At 48.1% G+C, this 21419-nt stretch overlaps 1 protein-coding gene across 4 annotated transcripts in view; it reads right to left on the bottom strand.

Moving 5' to 3' along the window:
- The window catches only part of SCRIB (scribble planar cell polarity protein), a 102927-nt gene that overhangs the window by 36785 nt on the left and 44723 nt on the right, over nucleotides 1-21419 (bottom strand). For all 4 annotated transcript variants that reach the window (XM_086464954.1, XM_086464953.1, XM_086464951.1 and 1 more), the window contains exons 17-28: nucleotides 17901-17990; nucleotides 17266-17343; nucleotides 16268-16582; nucleotides 15701-15781; nucleotides 9872-10129; nucleotides 9512-9622; nucleotides 8767-8943; nucleotides 8209-8325; nucleotides 4663-4851; nucleotides 3849-3968; nucleotides 3541-3597; nucleotides 38-94 (exon numbers count right to left, since the gene is read on the bottom strand). In XM_086464954.1, coding sequence (XP_086321080.1) covers nucleotides 38-94; nucleotides 3541-3597; nucleotides 3849-3968; nucleotides 4663-4851; nucleotides 8209-8325; nucleotides 8767-8943; nucleotides 9512-9622; nucleotides 9872-10129; nucleotides 15701-15781; nucleotides 16268-16582; nucleotides 17266-17343; nucleotides 17901-17990 — 1650 coding nt within the window. The remainder of the gene's footprint in view (nucleotides 1-37; nucleotides 95-3540; nucleotides 3598-3848; nucleotides 3969-4662; nucleotides 4852-8208; nucleotides 8326-8766; nucleotides 8944-9511; nucleotides 9623-9871; nucleotides 10130-15700; nucleotides 15782-16267; nucleotides 16583-17265; nucleotides 17344-17900; nucleotides 17991-21419) is intronic.

Here is a 21419-nt window from a genome sequence, read left to right on the forward strand (position 1 = left end):
TTCTGCGACTCTCCAACCCTCCCACCATGCTCCTCACCTCTGCCTCCTCCTCAAGTTGCTGTGTGGCTGCCTCCCGCTCCCTACGCATCCACTCCTTCCATGAGACAGGACAGAGTCAGAGCAGCATCCAAGCAGCGCAGGCAAAGAGAGAAGGAAAGAGGTCAGCACCATGCTGGGTGGTAACTCCAGAGGGGCGACAGAGGAGCACGAACAGCGCTGGTGCCAGGAGAGGGCAAGCAGAAATCCAGCACACACGTTGGGCCCGGGGAAAGAGGAGCTGGAATTCTGCACGAGCTTGGTTTGATGGGAACAGACACCCCGCACGACACAAGCCAGGGGAGGGGAAGAGAGCAGATGTCTCTAAGATCCTCAGCAGGGTCTGTCCTGGGGAAACGTGAAGGGAGCTAAAGCCCCCCCCCCCCCAAGCACAAGCTACACCATCACCAAGGGAAAGGAGAAGACCACTCATGGCTAGAAGCCACACCTTGACAGAGCACAGACCGGAGAGGCTGGAAGGGAACGGAAAAACAAATCTACAGAGCACAGGCCTAGATGTCACTAAGGAAAAAGACCTAAAAAAAATATCACATGCTTGTTAATAGCATCGCAGCCAAAAGACTATATATAGAGACAGAAACTGTATAAGCATAAGGCAGGGCTTGAAATCATCTGGTCAGTGCTCAGCCATTCGGTGCAGCACAGGAATATTGTAAGAGTGACCAGTGACTAATCTCATAAGCCCCAGCTACGGGCTCCCAAGCTGCAAGAGGAAGGTAATAATATGTTACTTGTCTTAAGGAACGATTTCCGTGCATTTATACTGCTGTGACTTTTTGCCCAGCACCTACGCTGCAGAACGAGGGCTGTGGGCAAAGCAGCGTTATTCTTCCTTTCTATAGCATATTGCAACCCTCCTGACTGCTCCTCCCAAACAGCAGCAACCAGATGGTCCAGAAGTCCCAAGGCTGGAAGGATGGGAGGTGGAAGGCATCAGAGAAATGCAGAGGGAGCTAACTGAAAATTCTGATAAGCACCCAGGCCTTTCTTCAAAAGCTTCTCTGCATTACCACTAGCAAATATTCAGTGTCCCACACCACATCCCCCATCTCCAGATAATAATGAGCAATATGAGAAGACACTAATGCTCTGAAGGATCACAAGACCCAAAGGGATATTTAGGGATATTTAAGCTAAAGTCTATTCTGAATCCGGTTATGCTTATTTGGACAAGTGTTAACTGCAAGGTGACTGCTCAAGCTGGCAGTCATGTTGTATGTGATCCTTCTCCAAGGTCTTAAGCTGAAGAGAGACAAGAGTGCCAGCCAGCCCAGATGGAGCTGTGGAATGTTCAAATTTCACCTCTGACAACATCTGGGGACCCTGGGGAAGCTCTGGATTAAGACTAGAAAAATACTACAGCTTCAGCGTTGGGATAGAGAAATGCACCACAAATCAGTCCACAGAGATTTGGAGTTACTAACATTGCTGTTAGCAACTGAATTATCAAATAACTGAACTTGAGAGATGTATGCAGTGAGTGCAACAGTGCATTTGAAAACCTCTACAGGCCTAACGGTGAGTGTAGCAAAGCCAAAATCCTTCCCACTTCTTCAGTTCGCAACCTTACTGTGGGGAAATACATTGGATCTCTATCACTCTTGTGCAAACCTGAACATGAAATGCTGAAGTACTAGAGAAAGGTCCAAAAATGGTGACTCAAATAGTATTACTGAGGTGGGAACTTCCTGCATCATTACAATGGCTACCGTACAGTCCTGGCTCCATCACTGGTATAAATTTAACCATCAAAACCAGTATTAGAGGCAGAATCCCAGTTTCCAGGTCAGGCTAAAAGGCAATGGCAGACAAACGTGTCTGCTCTTGGGTCTCAGTCCACAGATCCCAAGAAGTCAGATCCATTGCCGCCTCCTCCTAGTACCCTAAAGGCCTAAAGGAAGGGGCACAGGCAATTCTGGAGGGGAGCCTTGGTCTCTGCTGATCACCAGGATACAGGCATTCTTCTCAGCTCTTCAGAGGTTGGGCCAGACAACATTGTAGTTACACTAAGCCACACTATGGTGAGAGAAAAGGTGATACACGGGAGTACAGACCTTTTGAAGTCCTTAAATACATGTCACTGCACTCTCAGAATACTGCTTTAAAAATCTTTTAGAAGTAAAACATGTAAGAAAGAAGCACCACGATTACTGTGCATTGTTCACCTCCAGAACCAACTCCCCTGCAATGAGCAGGGATGCCTTCAACCAGATTGGGTTGAAAATTATTCTGTAAGGTCATTCCACTGGAAGAATTCCCACCTAAGTATAGCTCTCAAACACCATCAGAACACCTTGCAGATCCTTAGGACAGAAAACCCTTGTCTTCTTCCTGCACACGCTGACGTCAATCTAAGCTGTAGGCCAGCAAAGTTAAAGCAAAGCTTCCAAAGGGGGTCTGCAACACACTGAACCCTTTTTGTGTCTCTGCCCATCTTTCATAGAACCATACCCTGCACGGCCCATTGCAGTCACTGACTGAAGGCAGAGCAGGATTGTATAAATATGAAATACATACATGTACATTTAATGATTGCACATATCGCATGCCTGAAAGGTTATATGGCCGTTCTCTTGTTCATTGCTCTGTCCTCTTACAGCCTGGGCCATTGTCTATTCAAATTCTGGACCATCTTTTCGAAAACAAGTAGAATCTCAAATATTAACTAAATTATAAAGATCACCTCCATCCAGAATTGCCAACATAGCTACACTCTTGTGGGGCAGCAAATGTTAAAAAAGCTGAGTGATTACAACTACAGAAAGAACCTGGAGAAATATTAAGTATATCTAAATTGGAAACCTGAAGAAACATCTGCAAAACATACACATACTTCTCTGCCAGGAGAGCAGATTTCTAACTGACAATACTGAAGACTTCAATTTTCCCTCACCTTCCAAAAGAGTCTGACTAAATAAATTACAGTTTTAAGAGGGATAACTAGAAAACTCAAGTCCTCGAGGGGCTTGACACTGCTAATCTATTTCTCTGAAAGGCTGAAATAGTGGGCAGAAATACAAAATTCTCGTAACGAATCAGAAAAATGATCATGTAAACTGAGGAGCACGAACTTGTGACTGATTAACAGCATCACTTCTTCAATTCAGGGCAACTTTGAGCTGTGTGTTCTCATCTTTGCTCATAAAAGCTCTGTCAGATCATGGAGTGCTGTAGAGAGAGAACTGATCACACGTGGGACTTCCAAGCTAAGAGGCCACTTTTCTCAAAGTTGCAGCTTGGCCAGAAAGTACCAGCAGGTAACAAAGACCAACTCGATAGTACTACCACAGAGGTACACAGGAAGGTATGGCAAAGCCAAAAAGCAGCTAGAGTAACTGTGCAGTGCGCTAGGAAGAGAGAAGGCCCAAAGCCCCCGTGGCATTAACGACTGGGTAGAGATAATCTGTGACATTTTCCTTAGGGCTCACAGGCTTGGCAGAACCGCTGTCAAGAATAGATTCTGCTACATGAAAAATCTCTCACCACTTTCTCCATTTCTTCTCTCTCCCACTGAGTTGCTTCTCTCACCATTTCCATCTCCTAGGAGAGACCAAAGTTAGAGCCACTTCACCCAGCGCTCTCTCCCCACTCGGAGCACTCGTAACCTCATGAAGATGTCAGAGTCCCATCCTAGCGCATGCCTGATGAAAGTGCTGGGACCTGCTGATCCCATAAAAAGGAAGGCCACTGCTCATTATGTTGCAGATTCCACGCACCAAGGGAGATACTAGAGAGCTTCAGAAACTTTTTCCACTCCGTAACATTCTCCCAGTCGTAGCCAGAACACCCACCTTCTGTAGGATCTCCAGTTCTTCAGGGCTTAAATCCCGATCAATAGAAGAAATACTTTCCAGGCTATTCTTGCGTCCAATACCAGCAGCAAAAGGGTTTGCAATAATTCCTGGGGACATCTACAAAGCAGGAAGACAATAAAACAGGGTGGAAGCCCACAGTGTGCCAAGCAAAAAATTCCATATTCTGGGCTCCCAGATATAGAGTACTGAGACGATCCTAGGCAAGTCAGAGCTCTTTCACAACTTGAAACCTTATTTCATCTGCCAATTACTCAAGAAACTTGAGGTCTAAGAAAGATGAATTTAAATTGAAACAGGTGCAAAAAGGGATAAGGTGACCAGGGATTGGGTACATATTCTAGTGGGGAATAAAAAGGCTTATTGCTAAGCCTTGAAAAAAGAAAGCTGAGAAGGCACAGGACTGCTATGGGTGTTTCACTGTAGGGAAAGGCAAACAGTAATAAAAGGACGATCTACTTTAAATATAACGTTGTCACAAGAAAAAGTAGGCAGAAAACAGCCCAAAGAAAATTAGCTTGAAAACTGCATTTCTAACCAGTGCAGCGATATTGTGAAACAGTTCTGTAACCAGCAGAAGTGAGACAGCCTTTAGAGACTGTTGCTTTTATGAACTGGCAACCACCTCCAGTTCATGCAGCAGGTGACCAGAACTTGAAATCTGGGACCTCGGGAAAAAAAAAAAAAAGTCTACAGCAAAAGGCTGGAAACATTCAGCCATCTTCTACGAAGGACCAGGTGGGATCCCTGTGGTACTGGTCACTATGAGAACACCCTGCACTTCAGTTCTCACCTCGATGGCAGCTGCAGCCTTGGGATCAAAGCCATCACACACCAGCACGAGGAGCGCGTCCCCCACACTCCGCAGTATCTGCACCGCTTCCGTGTGCGTCATTCCCAGCAAGCTCTGGTGATTCACCTCCAGGATCCGCATGCCCACCTTCAGACGGCCATCCCGGGCTGCAGCCCCAGAGGAGCTCACCTGTAACAAACAGGGCAAATCAAGACAGCACGGAGGGAGGTAAGACAAGGCCAGAGAGCACGGGGACCATCAGGAAGAATGAATGAGAGAGGACGGCACACAAAGGGAAGAGGGAGAAAAGGCTGCGGCTACACGCCAGGGAAAGCATCCAGGAGTACTTAGGCGTACTTAGGGAGAGGGCAGAAAAGGAAGAGTGTGTACAGTTTGGTAGAGGAAACAGGTGAGGAAGAAATCTCTTATGAGAGATAAAAAGAACCTGTACTTGAAAGGTGCTGTCCCAAGGAAAGAAACCGCTTTTGTTTTGTCAGTGAAGCAGATGAGAAAGAAAGCTCTCGCATCTACGACTTACCTTCACCGAAAGGAAAGTAGTAATTTTGTGTAGGGAGAGAGACAGAAAATGCAAGCATAGGGGTAAATTTTGTGGATAAAGATAAACGAGCCATGAAGACTTTTCACTGCCTTTGTAGTAGAGACAAGTAGAACAAACTACGCATGCCTGTCATTTTCCACCCTCTCTTTCAGAGAAATAACGTGTAGCTCCTATTTTCTGTCCTGAGCGAGTCCCAAGAACTCATAGTTGCCTCACGTACACGAGCTGTCACCGGGGGAAGCAAGTACATGCAGCACACTGATAAGGCACGTGAAAGCCAGTTTGTCTTAGAGCGCAAGCATCAGGTGTGTTTGAGGGGAGGAATGAGAGCACACACTTTGCCATTAGAACAAAGGCAGTAAAAGCAAGGACTGTCACTCATTTTTTCTCCCCTTCAGAACAGGGAAAACAGACCACAGGACCTGCTGCGAGTACAAAGTGAAAGAAAAGAAAAAAAAAAAACCCAAAACACTCCAACACAAAAACCCAAACACACGCAAACAGGAGGCTCAGGAGCAGCAACAGGCGAGCTGGGGAAGTGAGGAAAAAATTGAGCAATGGCGACAGGAGAAGCTACTATCAGGAACCAGACAGAAATACAGGATACAACTTAAAGTGCCTTAGGGAAAGGACCAGAATCAGCGGAGGGGCGTTCCTTCTTCTGATGGGAAACCAAAAAGCCTGGAACAAAACGGGACGTACACACAGTCAGGCTAGAGGAGCCCGAGGCACAGACAGACCTCATGGGACACCAGAGACAAAGGAATGGCTTCAGTCCAAAGGCCCAGTCTCAAAGGCAAAGAACCAACACGACTAAGCTTTACACAGGGAACGACAAGCAGGGCTACACGAGGGCTTCGCAGAAAGACTACGTCAACGTCGGAGATCTCAAGTGAAGCCTGCAGGATCTACGACAGGAGAACAAAGCGAGCACAAGGGCACACTGGGTTGGTTGCTGGGTCAGGGAAATGCAAGGACATGCATGACTGGCTGTCAAGGCTGGATGGAGGCAGAGGTAACACCAGAGGAAGGAACGAAAGAAAGGACTACTGCACACCATGTCTTACTGGGATCAGAGAGGCCAAAAAACCCCAAACAAACCAAAGGCATGGGTGCTTATTGGCTTTACAAGAGCTGTTTGAGAAAAAACAACAGCTATATGTCTAATAAAGTACTGGTAAAAAGAGGGGAAAAAGATGCTGCATGCATTTTTTTAAATTTTAATTTTTATTTTTTCAGGTTTGAAGGGAGGGAAATCAGCCATGCATGTCTACACACGATTTCTTCAGGGCTGTAAAGGAAATCATTTAAGTATCTGTGAGTGCGTGTGCATGCACAAAAGTGGTCACATGCAGCTGAACGGAAAAAGACCAAGTACTCACAATTTCTTTTCCAGGGAAAGCAAGTGCATAAGTGTGACAGTGGAACACCCAGAAATAATGGGAGGAGGTGAAGTTAATGTAGAAAAATGTCCTTAATGCCAACTGTCATCTGTATTACTGATATGTCACTGAGGGACACTGAGCCATCCCCACTGAGACAGATCATGAATTACAAATGGTAGATATAATTTATACTTCTCATGCTATTCAACCCGTAACGCTTTGTCAAGAAGGTTTGAAAAAGGAAGAACCAGACTACAACTTCTAAAAAAATTACAATTAAGGGACTCAATGGAAATGCAAACTAAGAAAAACTAAGGAGAAAGAAAGTAGTAAACAGACATCCAAAGAGGAGGAAGAAGAAAAAGCTCTACTTTGTCTCTCAGTTACTGAAAATACACAGACAAAATAAGAGAAGCAGGAAGACCACTCTGGTTAGAGCAGGTAAGAGAGATCAAGGTGAAGTTGAGGGGAGAGCAGAAAAGTTCAGTGCTTTGGTTCTCCACAAACTAAAACAACTTTTATTAAAAAAAATTAAAAACGGGGCGGGGGGAGGGAAGGGGGTAACCGAACTCTGCAATGGGATTAAACTGTAAGCCTTCCAAACCCCTAAATAACACTGAAGGAGATAAAAACAAACCTAATCGTTAAAAATAACTGCAGGTTACAGTAATCTAAGGTTTTCCTTTACTCCTATCACAAATACTGCAGTTGAATGTGTAACTATTACTTTCACAGAATTAATTTAATCTTTTAACTTTAAAACTCAGATAAAGAAGTTATATCAAATTACAAATGCTGAGTATTCCCTTTCTTTGAAAGTACAAAGCCCATTATTAGAAAGGGTTAACTGGCAATTACAGAGTGCCCACCATCCAGCAAGGATTATTAAGACCTCTCGAGCTAGAGCAGAGCTTCTGCCCTACCGTACCAGCTAAAGAGGGAACCAGTGACACTAACACGAACGTCCAGAGTCCTTCTTTGGTCAGCAGCAAGACCAAAAATTAGGCCGCTCATCACTATGTTCCGCTGCTAACAAGAAAGAAAAGGCAATACTTTTTGGTGAGGGCTGGGAGGAGCATAAGCTTATACACAGGATAGTGTTGAAAAGAAAATACGCATTACTTCTTGGGGAGAAGTGACACGACACAGAAGTACGCACACAAGCAGTCCTTTACAAAGGAAACGGAACAGAATCACACACAGGGTGCGTGGCACAGGGGGAAAGGTGAGCAATTCATAATGCTTTCGACGAGAGGAGGAAAGAGCATACACGTTCGAGTGGGCAGGAAGGCCACAAGCACTTGGGGGAAGCCACAGGAACGGAGAGGGAAAGGAAAGAACTTTGGGTTCATGTTATATGAAAAAAGCAAGAGAAGAAACACAAGGCAAAAAAAAGGCAAACACAGGAAATGAAAGAAGAAATTTTGTAGCTGTTGTAGAGAGGGAAACGGACGCGCCTCCTTCAGTGGATAGAGAATCCTCCAGGAGAGCCGAGGCACCCAGCGGAAAGCGGAGAGTGTGTATCGAACAAGTTCCACAGGGAACACCCTTTTCCCTGCAGTCCTTGCATGCAGCCAAGTTGCAGAGTTAGTGGTCTGGTACCTTAGAAATGAAGATGCCTTCATCAGTGGGATCAAACGGATTTCCAGCATGACCTTTTGCTCCACCCCGGATGCTGATGCCCAGCTTTTCTCCTGGAGCCTTTTCAATGCATATTTCCTGTAAACACAGAAAAGGTCTCCTTGTTTCTGGGTCAAGTTCAGACTGGAGTTATTGAGGAAACACTCCTAGAAGCTGGCCATATTCTAAATATCCTGAAAAGGGCCTGAATTAGACCCTTCGCTCATCTGGCACAGCCTATTCCTTCTGATGAGGCTCTGCCCTTTTCTGCATTTCTGTCTCCTGTTCAGGTCTGGTCTTCAAGAAATCTGATCATTCTCTGACCACAGTATCACCATGGGCGTGGCAAAAGACCCTCCGCAGTCCTCAACAGGTTACATACTTACAAGAGACCGATTCTGCCAAAAGAGAAGGAAATTTCAACCAGAAGTTTGGTTGTATCCTAGTCCCAGGCCTTCAGCTAGATAAGAAATTGCCTTCAAAAGTGATCTTTCTGTAAAGAAGGGTGCGATTCCCCCAGTTCTCTTACCCAGAACCTACCTGCATACCAGGTGGTGGCGGATCTCGCCTTACTAACATAGTCAGCTCCTGGGTGTTGGAGAGCAGGGCATTCACTGCTTCCTGGTGGGTAGCGTGGCGCAGGTCAATACTGTTTACCTCCAGGATCCTGTCCCCTACACGGAGCCCACTGCGGGATGCCAGTCCACGGGGAATGACCTACAAACAATCATTAACATTCAACTAGAGAAGGAAATTCCATCTCTTCTTGGAAAGACACTGATTGTGTCCCTAGGCTGTCCTCCAACATTCTCTGAAGCCTGTTTTGACTTCTTTCTCTGCAACCAAAGTTCCCGAAGAGGCAACTGTCTGCGAACGCCAGCAAAGAACGAAGTAAGATTTTCTTCAAAGTGTCATTCAATACGTTCCCATATTCTTATACTATCATTTTCTGAGTAATGACTGGTTTTCTGAAATGCCTGCATCTTTCCAGGGTTCAACAGAAGCTAACATAAGCCCAGCAATTTCAAAAGCTAACTCTCTCCAAACTGTCCATCATGAATGATAAAGGTTTGCAAGCTTTTACATGCCAATTAGATTTCCACAACAGCAGCATGTCTAGTACAAGCTAACTCTTTACATATGCATGCATCCCTCCATCATCCCTTTTTTTTTTTTAAATCTATACTGTACTTCTCAGACTCTTGCATCAAAACCCTTTATCTTAACCCCAATAACCAAACAGCTCAGGAATGTCCACTGCTAGGCTGCTCACATAGGACTCTACCTTTGAAATGAAGACACCTGGTTCATGAATCCCAAATGGATGGCTTGAATGGTCACTGCCTCCTACGATGCTGAGTCCCAGGGGACCACCTGCTTTTACAAGGTGAATTTCCTTGAGGGAACAAGAAGCAGAGTCAAAAGGAATAAGGGGTATCACATAAGGACCCCAAACACTGAAAAATATGGAGTCGGGGATCTTTTACGTGAGTGAGCACAAGGTAAGCACCCACAAGACAAGGGGGCTCCCCAGTACTTCCCAACGCCCCAATAACACAGTGGGCCAGCCCTCACCAGATTACCAACTTTTCAAATGAAAAATACCCAAGATTACGCTACCCCATATTCCAACAGACAGACTCACCTCAATGGGATATTGATCCTCCAGGCCTTTAGACAGATGGTTCCTTTGCAGCGAGGGCGCCTCCTCCGGTGGGCTCTCCCCATGGCTGGGAGGCGGTGGCGGGGAGTGCATGCGCACTCGTGGCACGCCTGGCGAGTCTCCCTCGCTGAGCTGCTCTGCACCCTCTCTCTCTACCAGCAGCACGATGGTGGGGGAGGATGCGGTAAGCAGCGCTACTGCCTGATCATGCCTGGCTTCTGTCATGTCTACCCCATTGATCTAGAACGACCCGCAAACTCAGTGTCAGACCATCACTCGAGTACACCCTGTCATTTCAAGCACTTAGCCAAGCACCCTAAGGGACCCCATTCTGCTGGAACACTGCCCCTTCTCAAAAGCCTGTTCCCCAAAGCACATGGTAACGTACCCCGCTCCTTCCTACCTGGCAAAGGGACACAGGCACCTGCTCATTCCCACCTGACCACAATCTTCTTTCTAGACAGCTTACCAGACTCTTTCCCACGTTCCCGGTACACCTCCAAGCCCTAAGGGCATCAGTGATGCTCCAGGGGACCATGAAGACCGAGTACGATGCTCCACCTCCTGAAGCACTACAAACCTAGCTACTGCCTAAACCGTGCTGTGGCTCACTCATTACCAAGAGAGCACCCCTCACTCCTGCTTGGCTTTGCACTCCAGCTTTCCCACTGGGTCACGAAAAAAAAAAGCCCAAGAGGTTGCATTAAAGGAATGGGTCCAAAGATCTCAATGTGGGAAGAAGACAAAACAGCGACTCCCAGAAGTCGCTGATGTGCCATAGCACTAGGCCATCTGCCCTTATCACTCACTCTCAAAGCCCAGACGCAGGCACTGAAGAGCACGATCTGATGGGCGATGGGACCTGTCACTGGCCACTGGGTTGCTGTCCACCCATGCTGGGCAAGGTCATGGCAGTCTGGGGAAGACGTCGGTTTTAAGCCACAAAAAGCGTACCCCAGGTATGAAAAGACTTGGAAGCACCGAGAGACACTGCTAGTCCAGAGCGACCGACTGGCTGACACAAAAGGAAAACTAGAATTCTTTTGGACAAGAGACCATTATCCAATATGCTATGCCAAACAATTTCGAGAATACAGCTGCAGAATCTTGTGATATCAAGATGTAACGCTTCAAAGAGGTACTTCCAGTACACACAGGGAAGCAGCAATGTCATTCACACAAAGCACTGAAGAGAACTCATCTGAAAAACTGTATATTATTCTCATCCTTCACACATAAAAAAATTAACTGGCATCTAGCATAAGTTAGCAAGAGGTGCAGAGAAAAGCTGCTGCAAGAGGCAGGGGAACAGAGAGCCTTTCCTACAAAATTAAGACTTAAAACAGCTTGCCCAGAAACTCAAAGGACCAGAAAGAATGTGACTGTTCTCCATGAATGTGAGGGACAGAATACTGAGAGGAGAGCTAAGCTTGAAGAACACTGCCAAAAGGACGAAACTTGCCATGAAAAAGTTGAACCCGAAAATTAGAAGATTTCTAGTCTTTCGGTTCTGGAAAAGCTTTCCAAAATGAACACTGAGGACACAAAAACAACAGTCCTTAAGATGGAGTTTGATCACCTTATGAAACACTAACGTGACTTTGCCACAGCTACAGCAACTGGATTTTGTAGCCTGATTCCTCACTATCTGACTCCTAGAAATATTATAGTTACTCCCCAGCTCCTTCCAAGCAAGCAGTTTCTGGACAAAGCCGACCGCACAGTCTAACAAGGCTTCATCCAGAACCTCCATCAACACCACCACCCGCCTCGTCTGACTTGCCCCATCCCGTTCCCGGTCAAGCGGGCCACTGCCCCTACAACACGAAGGCAGGCAAGACAGCCCTGTACGGTGCTGGACACGAAGGGGAAATGCTCAGCCCCACAGCATTTCCTCCGCTCAGAGCACCGTCCCCCAAGGGACACCTTTGGCACCAAGCACAGCGGACAAACAGAGGACGTGAAGGCACACCAGCCCGCACAGGCGTGCAGGAAGAGGAAGGATGTCAAGGAGCCTGCGTAAGGGCTGCTGTGCAGCCTCACTGACACGGCAACAAGCAGGAAAGGTAACAAATTAAACACATCAGTGCACAGTCCTTAAAGAAATGCAGAAAATGGAGGCAAGGCTCAAGACACTCACGGACGGATCATTAACGGAATCACTCAAAGGGTAACATTAACGAAATGCGGCCGGAAAACTTGGTCATCCACATCCAGAGGAAATCAAGATTATCATGGGTTACCAGAACAGCTCCCATGGGAAAGGGCAAACTGGCTACAGGAAGTTTTAAGGGGGACTGTGGGAAGGTGCAAAACTTATTATGGGATGTTTAGCAGAAGGATCTCAGGTGAGGAAGGGGGGGGGGCAAGGAGGAGAGGGGAGGAACAAGCATGGGAAAATGGAGAGGGTGGAGAATAAAAGAGGCTGATCACACGCAAGCAGGCTGCTGGCCAGTACGCTTGTCTGGCCAAGCCTGTGCCTGATCATCACAGTCTGCTCTATCTTTTTAGCCGTCTCTGTTTGTATTTACTGTCCGAGTTTGCTCTCTATTCTGGGTATGTGTCCAAGACCTACTAGTAAAATTCAAGCCAGCAAGTAAGAATCCAAAATGTGGAAAGGCCAAACAGCTGGCCCAGAAACTGGATAAAAGGCTCAGTGTCTGACCAAAGAGCCTTGAAGAATTTGACTCTTGGGCCAGAGACGGAAGAGACCTGCAAACATAAATATTTATGTAAGCTGAGTGAGGAAGTGTATGTGCATGCTCCACTAGCAAACCTTAAACCTGATTCGCAGAGGGCAGGAACAGGGTTAAGTTGTCCATGTCGTTCGTGCCCAACGAGGACTGTTTGTGTTTACGTATGCGCCTGTAAAGGTACTGCTGCCCTTCTCGTCTGTGTAAATCTGGGGACAGGCATGTCTGCAGTGTGCTTTATCTTTGGAATCTGCGCTTAGCCTTCCTGATGGCTGGACCTGGCAGCCTTGTGTCCAGTGGACTGGGAAGGGAGGATCCCCTTGGGTCCTCCCATCTGCAGATACCGCACTTTTTAACAAAGATGACTGCAGAAGAGACTTGGCCCTTAGTTTCTTATCACCAGATCAAGGCACAAGCTACTCCACAGACAGACCTGTTGTAGCAGCATCCACTCTCGACTTCACACATTCCCCTCTGTTATTGTTCTGCCACTGACAAGATGATGAGAATGGTCAAACTGCTCTCATTAGGACCCCCAGTAGCCCCAGTAGCCCTGGTGCTACTACTGCCCAGTCTCCCCTAGAATCAGTTTTCTCCAGTCTACTCCCAGTCCTATCCCCAAAAAACAGCTGGCCTTAGCCACTAGCACCCTCCCTGCTAGATTCCCATCCCACGATTCAAACTCTCCAACATTCCCCCCTTGCGGCTTCCTGCCCCATGGCTTCCAGTAGCAAGCAACTCTCAAGAAGCCTGTGATGACTCCCAAGACACACTAGACTATGGGGAAAGCTGGGAAGTTAGCAGTCAGTCACTGGTGAGTTTTGTGGGGTGTTAACTTTGAAGAGAGATCTAGGCTGGGCTCTTCAATCCATGTGCTCAAAGCTCCCTTAAGAAAGTAAAAGGAGCTAGTCCAGTCCTTCCTCCGCAGAGAAGTCCAGGACGGTTTAGAGCACAGGGGAAGAGTATGAAGCTGTGCTGTATTTCTTTTCCTAAGATGACAAAAATTCTTTGGCAAAGCAAAAACTGAGGCATGACGAGGAGACTATGGCTTTGGAAATGGGCCTCCGCCTGCTGGACCTATGACACCGCCTGTGCCCTAATGAGGGCCCTCTTGCTTCCCCCATGCAGATACAGGGAACACGCTCAGCCTGCACTGCGCATCCCCGGAATCACCACATCCTGAACGTTTCCAATAAAAATGGGCAACCATTGCTGCAAAAGAGCTGTGGTAACCAGGGACTTCACACAATGCTATGCAGGCACTGCTCTCAAGTGAGCAGACACTCTCTCAACATCCAGCATCCCTGGGCCACGGCAGCCCCACAGCTCCAACCAGATTTTGCCAGAGACTAAGCGAAACTCACACAGCTGCTCATGCATCTCTTAGAGCAAGCAGATATTCTCGAGAACAAACATCACCGAGAAGGCATGAGAGGCCTCAGGATGCAATGCTACCACCACGTGGGTATCGTACTCAGCAGTGAACCCCGCAAGCAGGAAAGGCAGAATGGCAACTGCTGCCAGGAGGCACGGCTGCCGGAGAAGTGACAGTCAGACACTTGCTGGAAGGCACAGAAGTTATGTGAACAGTCCAGACTAAGTAAGTGTTCTCCTGGAAGATAATAATCTGTTCCTGCTTTCGTCATAACTGAGCACAAGATTTGAGCTGCAGCTGAAGCTGAGCAGACCTTTTATGACTACACACACCTCAGCACAGGTAACACCCTTGAGAGCAGAGGACCATGCCTCGAGCACGGACGTATTTCCTGCCTATGCAGTAACACTGCCCTCACCACTGCAGCGGGGCGTGTAGAGGACAAGAGCAGCAAGGCCTTCATCCACATTAAAATCTAACAAAGGCCCTGAGTTCTGTGAGCCCTGAGCCCATACACTGCGGTCTGAAGACACCACAAGCTATTGCTAGGGAATTAGATCTGCTTTTCCTATGAAGCTGCCCACAGATATAAATAGAGCTGCTAATGGGGCATGGAGACAGGTTTGACTTCTGACTCTGCTCTGAGATCCTATGTTTCCTTCTTGCCACAGGTAGAGCAAATCAACACCACGTGATAGGCCGTGTGCCTGCAATTACACCTCTCAGTCATGCCTCTGTACCAGTGGAGCATCAAAAGATGAGCAAAACCAAAATAATTTAAGCTATCTGGAAACAATCAGGGTCATGGCTAGATTTTGAAAGGAGCGGGGAGCACTAGCAAGGAGGGAGAGATGCTGCACCAGTTCAAGTCTCCTGCCAAGATACAGATGTCCGGACCTGGGCCAAAGCTTCACTAAAATTTTGTGCCAGAGCAAATACAACACAGCCCCCAGCCTAGGGATAGAGCAGACAGAAGCCAGCACTGACAAGGCTGTATCAGTGTTTACTCACGCCAGCTCTGTGGTAACACGTGCTCTTACCACAACAGCTGGATCAGAAACCCACCACCAGCACCAGGATGCAGGAGCTTTCACTCGGAGGCAGCATGCGAGCTTGGGAAGAGGGTCAGGAGACTCAGCAGACTCTCCCCGCAGGAGGGGGAGCGAGTGACACGTTAGGCAGAGAGATTTGAGGTTAGAGGCAGCAGTGAGATCCATACCACTGGCACAAACAGGAAGGGCAACTGGGGTCGGAGTTTCAAACGAAAGCAGGGAGAAGCACTGCAGTATGCCCTGCCCAGCTCCACACCACCCCCGGGCAGCCTCCCTCTGCCTCAGCCTACGCCGGCCCCTGCCACCCTGCTCTCCGCAGGCAGCCAGTCAGCTCTGCCCCACAGGGCTTCCCTCCCCACACCCCGTGCTGTGCAGAACCCGCTAGGGCTGTCCTACAAGGCCCTGGAGGGACACCAGGCTTGGGCAGTGCTGTCATACCATCTCTCTCCAGTACAGCCCAGACTGCCACAGGCTGTTCCTGGGGGAAAGCGCCTGGGAAAAGGGGAGGCATTAACTGCACCCACCATCAGTCACAGGCAGGGGTAGAACCACCAAGATTAAATACTTTCCCAGAAGGCTCAGGAGCTGAAAAAAGGACCCCTAAAATCCAGCTTCAATGACAGAAAAACAGTCCCTGTATGAGGAAGGCAGGGTGCCGAGTCAGACTGCTTCCCTGCACAGCCATACTCACCGAGATGACCCGATCTCCTACGTGCAGGATCCCGTCCCGATGGGCTGCACCACCCTCTGCAATCCGTGAGATAAAGATCCCCTGAAACACAGTCAGAAGGGTCAGAGCGGCCTGTGCTTCCCCTCACTCTGGCTTGGCTTTCCAGAATTGCTCCTGGACTCCAAGCAGGTCTCAGCCCTTTCCCCTTTGCAGACCCCTCCCCTGCCCTGGCACTCCCACCTGTTCCTCACTCCACACAAACCCTCTTCTGCCTCCAGAGTCACCTGCAAAACCCTCCAGCTGCAGCAAAGCCTTCATGTGGCTGAGAGCCCAGAATATATGTCAAGAGGACAGCAGCAAGATTAAATGTCACTGGCAGAGACTGTGAGCCCCAGCCCCACCTCCTGAACTTCTCTCCTTCCCCAGCTTAGGAGTAGACTCCGGCTCCCAGAGCCTGCCTGGCCCACCAGCCCAGGGCCATGCTGCACTGCCGCATGCCCACCGGTGAGGAAGACCCTACGCTGCTCCCACAAGCGGTGCTGAGACTTGGGGATCAAGCACCTTCCTTTCCAGGGAATCATTACTGACCGTGTCACCGGCCCGGTAGGGTGTGGAGCCTTTGCCACCAGCAATGCTGAAGCCCAGGCCCTTCTCATTGCGCATAAGGCAGGTGGAGTATCTCTCTGTGGGAGGTGCCCCCTCGGGTCGCTCTGGGAAGCGCAGACCACCTCGCCTCTCACGAGGGCTGTAGTCATCCTCAGGGCGCAGCGGTGTGACAGTGATGGCGTTCTCCGGCTCCACCATCCGCTCCCGCAGAACCGTCATGGAGACGGAGCTTCCTGATCCACGCAGAGCTTCCACCGCCACGTGATGCTCAGCACAGTGCAGGGACACGCCGTTCACCTGGGGACAGGGACAGGCACAACCCTTACCTGTGGGGAGTTCTTCCAAGAGCTGCACAGACAGCTCCAGCCCTAGCAGCTGCCGCCCAGCGGGAGCAGAGCTCTTCCCCTGCAGAGGTGGGTTGACATCTTGTTCCCACCGGGGTACACAGACCACTTACTCCTCTGGTCTCTGCCCAGCACTGTAGTGACATCTATTCCCTCCATAATACAACCAACCCTTCCTCAAGTGTACCTCAATTCTGTATGATTAATCACGTTTTTAAATAATTTGAAGGCGGGCAAGTATGGCATATGGCTGGCTCCCTGGTTAAGAAGTTATCTTACAAGGTTCACTTTTGCCCCACGCAGGAAGGCAGATGTGCAGAGGCTGGCTGGTCAGCCTGCTGGGGACGTGGGCACACACTGTTGAGCATCTCTTCCCACCTGGGTTACACAACACTTCAGAGCTGGGGGAGAGTGAACACAGGAGCAATTTCTGTCCTTATGAAGCAGCAAAAGGATTAACGCTAACATTAAACAACTAACTCTGAGTCAGCAGAATTTTGTTTGGCTTTTGAACAGCTCCTGATGCTTAATTTGGCCTACAAACTAGCGTGATGCAAAGAAATACCATACCATACTTCTCCCTCCACTTTCAAGTCATTAGAAGCATTTGCTTCTTCACAGCAGGTAGGTTCTCACCTCCAGGAGCTTGTCCCCAACACGAACCCCTGCACGAGCTGCAGGACCCTCTTCTGACACACGGGAAATAAAGATGCCCTAGAAACAAAACTACTTGTTAGAAGAGGTGGAGCCCATTCCTCAACCCTCTGAAGTGTAGAGAGACCACTCCACTGCATTTAGCTTAAGGGAAAGGGAGTCCCTCGCCAACCCCGTACCCTGGATGTGGGGACAGGGCAGCTGCACCACCCCATTCAGGAGGTGGTAGAAAGGGGAAAGAAATCCTATTGCAGGTGTCAAAGGGGAAAGGGAATGATGCTTTAATCTTTTTCCAGTGGGATGAGAACATGGCACAGCTGATGCCACCACATGTGTGGAAGACAACCCCTTTCTCTTTGTCTCAAGAGTCCTGTACTTCAGGACACAGATGGGAGAGAAACAGCGGTTCTCATCGCTGCTGGAGGCAATGCTCCAGAGGCGAGAGCCTGCTCAGCCCTGCCAGCCTCCTGCTTAGGGGTGGGTCAGGGCTGCTCCCACCTCGCTCTGAAAGCCCAGTCCGGCCACAAAGCTGATACATACGGACATCCAACCTCCAGCTACAGAGAACTAGTCCCTGAAAGTGGGTGCTTCAGTAATTATACAGTCCAGAGTCTTACCTCATCGTCACCCTTATAGGGGGTGGAGCCCTTGCCCCCTGCGATGCTGATGCCCAGCCCCCCCGTCTGTCGCACGATAGTCAGTGTCAACTGGAAGCAGAATGGACACAGGTTACAGGTCAGCGCAGACTGGGAGAATGCCCAAAACATCTTGAAGAGCAAGGGATGACTACTTGAAGAACAAGCACAAGAGTATCAACTTTATTGGCATGCATCTGCCCACGTCTGTGTGTCAGCTGTGGTATCCATGCCTCAAAGGCACCAAAGTCACAAAACATTTAGAGAAACAAACCCTTTTTCACAGTTTGAGTCCTGAACCATATGTCAAGACCAAGAGTCAGTTTGCCTGTAATGAACACATTGGAACGAGATGTCCACCACAAAGCAAACTGAGCAGCAGTGGGATGGGACTGGATAAAGAAACAGGGATAGTGTTCACATCACAGCCCAGCTCTACCACATGCCTTTGGGGTGTAATTCCATACAACTACTGGGAGATTAGGGGTCACCCCAACGTAGCGTGCGGTAACAAGAATGGCACCTCTTCCAGAATACCCTGGATAGATACTTGGCTTTGCTCTATTGATGGAAATCAACGCATGATTCCAGAAAAGCCATCTGCTTTGGCCAGCTGGCTCCTTCCTCTTCTCCCCTCCACACAGGCAGGCTCAGGATTGTGGCTGTGCAATCCAGAAGCCTCTTCTTCTTCCTGTCTCCCACCTCTACATACCAAATTAGCCCACTTCTGATAGCAAAACTTTTGGTCAAACTTGAACCGAAATTACTTCTATTCAGAACATCAGCATAAACCGTTTGTGTTGCCCCAGTGATGAGAAGGAAGACAGGGAGCATGTGATAGGACACAGGGAAGGAATGGGATAGACAGGACTCTCTCAGGGATCTGTCAGGGCCAAGGACCAAGGAGCTGGTGAGGTAAGGGACAGAAGTGTACGTAAGACGCCTGGAGAGAACCAAATTTGCTGTCCTCCAGATGTCACTTCTCTGGAAACAAAGTCCAGAACAGAGAGCGGCTGCTGCAGAGGTGTCTAACTTCAACATCAGGTCCGCTTGGCCCAGGTTGGGCCACAGTGTGGGCAGCAAAAGAAGCAGGAGACTTGCTCTCCTTAACCCCTCCCTTCAAATCCTTCTTCACTTTCCACAACGACAGAAGCAACAGCCTGTGGGGCTTCACATTCTGCTAAGTTTAAAACAAAACCAAAATCAAAACCCCGCCACAGGAAATGCAGAACTAAAATGACATTCCTTGCCATTTCCTCTGGTGCCCAGTCAATAGTGCAGCAGAAAGCTGCTGGGATCTGCACAAGGAAATCCCCGATTCCAGACAGACCACAAGTACATCGTCTCTGGTGTGAGACTTAGGGAGTGAGTAAAATCCAAGTATTGAAAGACAAAGATTATTCAGGTGAGAGAAAAATGCGGTAGTCATGAGACAGGATTGCATGTCATTGACAGCACACTTTAAAACCAGTTATAGATTAGACTAACGCTTCTTGCATGAAGAAGTCCATTAGGATCTAACTACAAATAGTAATGCTTTAAAGACTTATATCTATATTTAACATAAAAACGTCCAAAACCAATGGAAAATTAACTCTCCAGACAAGGACTAGAGAGTATTCTAATAACAGGATCCAGGTATTTCCAAGTAAGATAGCTGATGGCTTTGCTCAGAGCCTGAATCAACAGGACAGGATCACTATTTTTGACAATGAACGAGGAATATCTAACATCACTGGATACAGAAAGTCATCTTCCATTGCACAGTAAGTTGACTGTGTAAACTAACTGGGAGATGAACAACAAAACCCATGGATTTCACAAATTCATAGAAATCAGACTGAAAATACAGGGAAATTTGCCACAAAAGTCAACTGGTCTGAGGGTTAAGAACCTTATGTCTATCGACATACACTGAAAAAGCAAAACACCAAGGAAGAACCAGACATAACTAAACTTAAACTGCTAGAACAACAGCAAATGGATTGAATTGGACATAAATAAATTGAGGCTAGAAAGATTTCAAAATCCCAAAGCAAATTAGTTCTCCCATAAAAACAGTGTGGAAAGAAACTGCATTGGTGAATGTTTGTTTGAAGTCTATGAAAAGAATAATTGAGAAGAACATGAACCTGAGAAAGAAGGAACTGGATCCAGTAGCCTATAATAGCCTTTCATTTTATATTCCATAGTTCACACGACAGGCCAGACACTGCTTTTTGCACTAAACCACTAAGTTATTGCTTCCCAAAAGCACATCTGTCCTAAGGTTGCTTCAGAGCTGCCCTGACTTCCATGACATCTGGACTGATACTCTGGAAATGCAGCAAAGAGCTGCCCTCACAGCAGGCACAGCACAGCTTCCACCCTGCAACCACTTGTCACTGACGTTCCTGGCTATTTTTCTCTTCTTGCATTTTTCCCCGAGAACCAGGGATCCACGCCACCACCCACCAACAGCTCATCTCAGACCCAACAACTGAGCTGTGACACTCCCCACCCAGAAACATGCTGCTCAACTGATTCTGGCTCCTTCCTTTGCAGAAAGGGCAAACCCTCATTAAATTGGCAACATATCCAGAGCTTCTTCCTAGTTCCTCCCAGATGGACAAGCATCCATGCCCTCCCCAGAAAAGTCCTACTGGGGAAGGAGAAAAGTGGGAAAAATGAAAAACCTGTCACTTCAGCCTAGAGCTGTCATCTCCCTGAACTCCCACTGGAGACTTAGGGGGAAAGCCATCCTCATCAGAGCATCAAAGCACACGCCAAGGAATCGGTCGTAGCTCCCTCCCCTCTCCTCTGTCCCCCTCAGTCCACCTGTGTTTCTGCCTGTACATCTTCAGGGAACACATTCAAACAAGGATGGCTTCCATCTCAACCTATTTTTCATTCACTTTTAATGTAGCTACCTTTTAACAGATTCACCTGATCCTACGAGATTTCCCAACTTGCCGTGAGTACACGTGTACATTCTGGAGAAACCAGATATGCTGCACACACGGACAGGCTTACTTTTCAGTAGCAGCCAGGGATATCCGAGGATTGCCCAAGAGACCCGAAACAGCATCCAGCGCTGTGCCCCGCAACTGCCAGCTAAGAGCTTCTGCAGGTTGCTCTTGGCCGGGGCACAGCAGACACAGAGGCAGCCACCAGACACTCACAGGACTCAACTGCCCAAGCACGGAGCTGGTGCACTTCAGGACCTGCTGGAAGACCAGGTTGTTCCTCCAGACACACCTACGGGAGTGGGGGTTCAGAGGCTTTATTTCCAGAAGGCAGCGAGTTTCTGCACGCACAAGCATCTTTTTGTAACTTACTGTACATCTGCAGGCACGTAAATGTCTGATCCCTGCATTTACATCGCTCGAAACTTTACATGGGACTGGATTGTCAACAGCGACACAGAAAACGCAAATGTGCGATAAATACTTCTGATTTGTATTTGGCCAGAAGCATGATGATGTACACGCACCACACGAAGGTGATGAACCACACTTCACT

The sequence above is a fragment of the Leptosomus discolor genome, chromosome 5 (genome assembly GCF_034619465.1).
Source record: "Leptosomus discolor isolate bLepDis1 chromosome 5, bLepDis1.hap2, whole genome shotgun sequence".
Taxonomy (NCBI): Eukaryota; Metazoa; Chordata; class Aves; order Leptosomiformes; family Leptosomidae; genus Leptosomus; species Leptosomus discolor.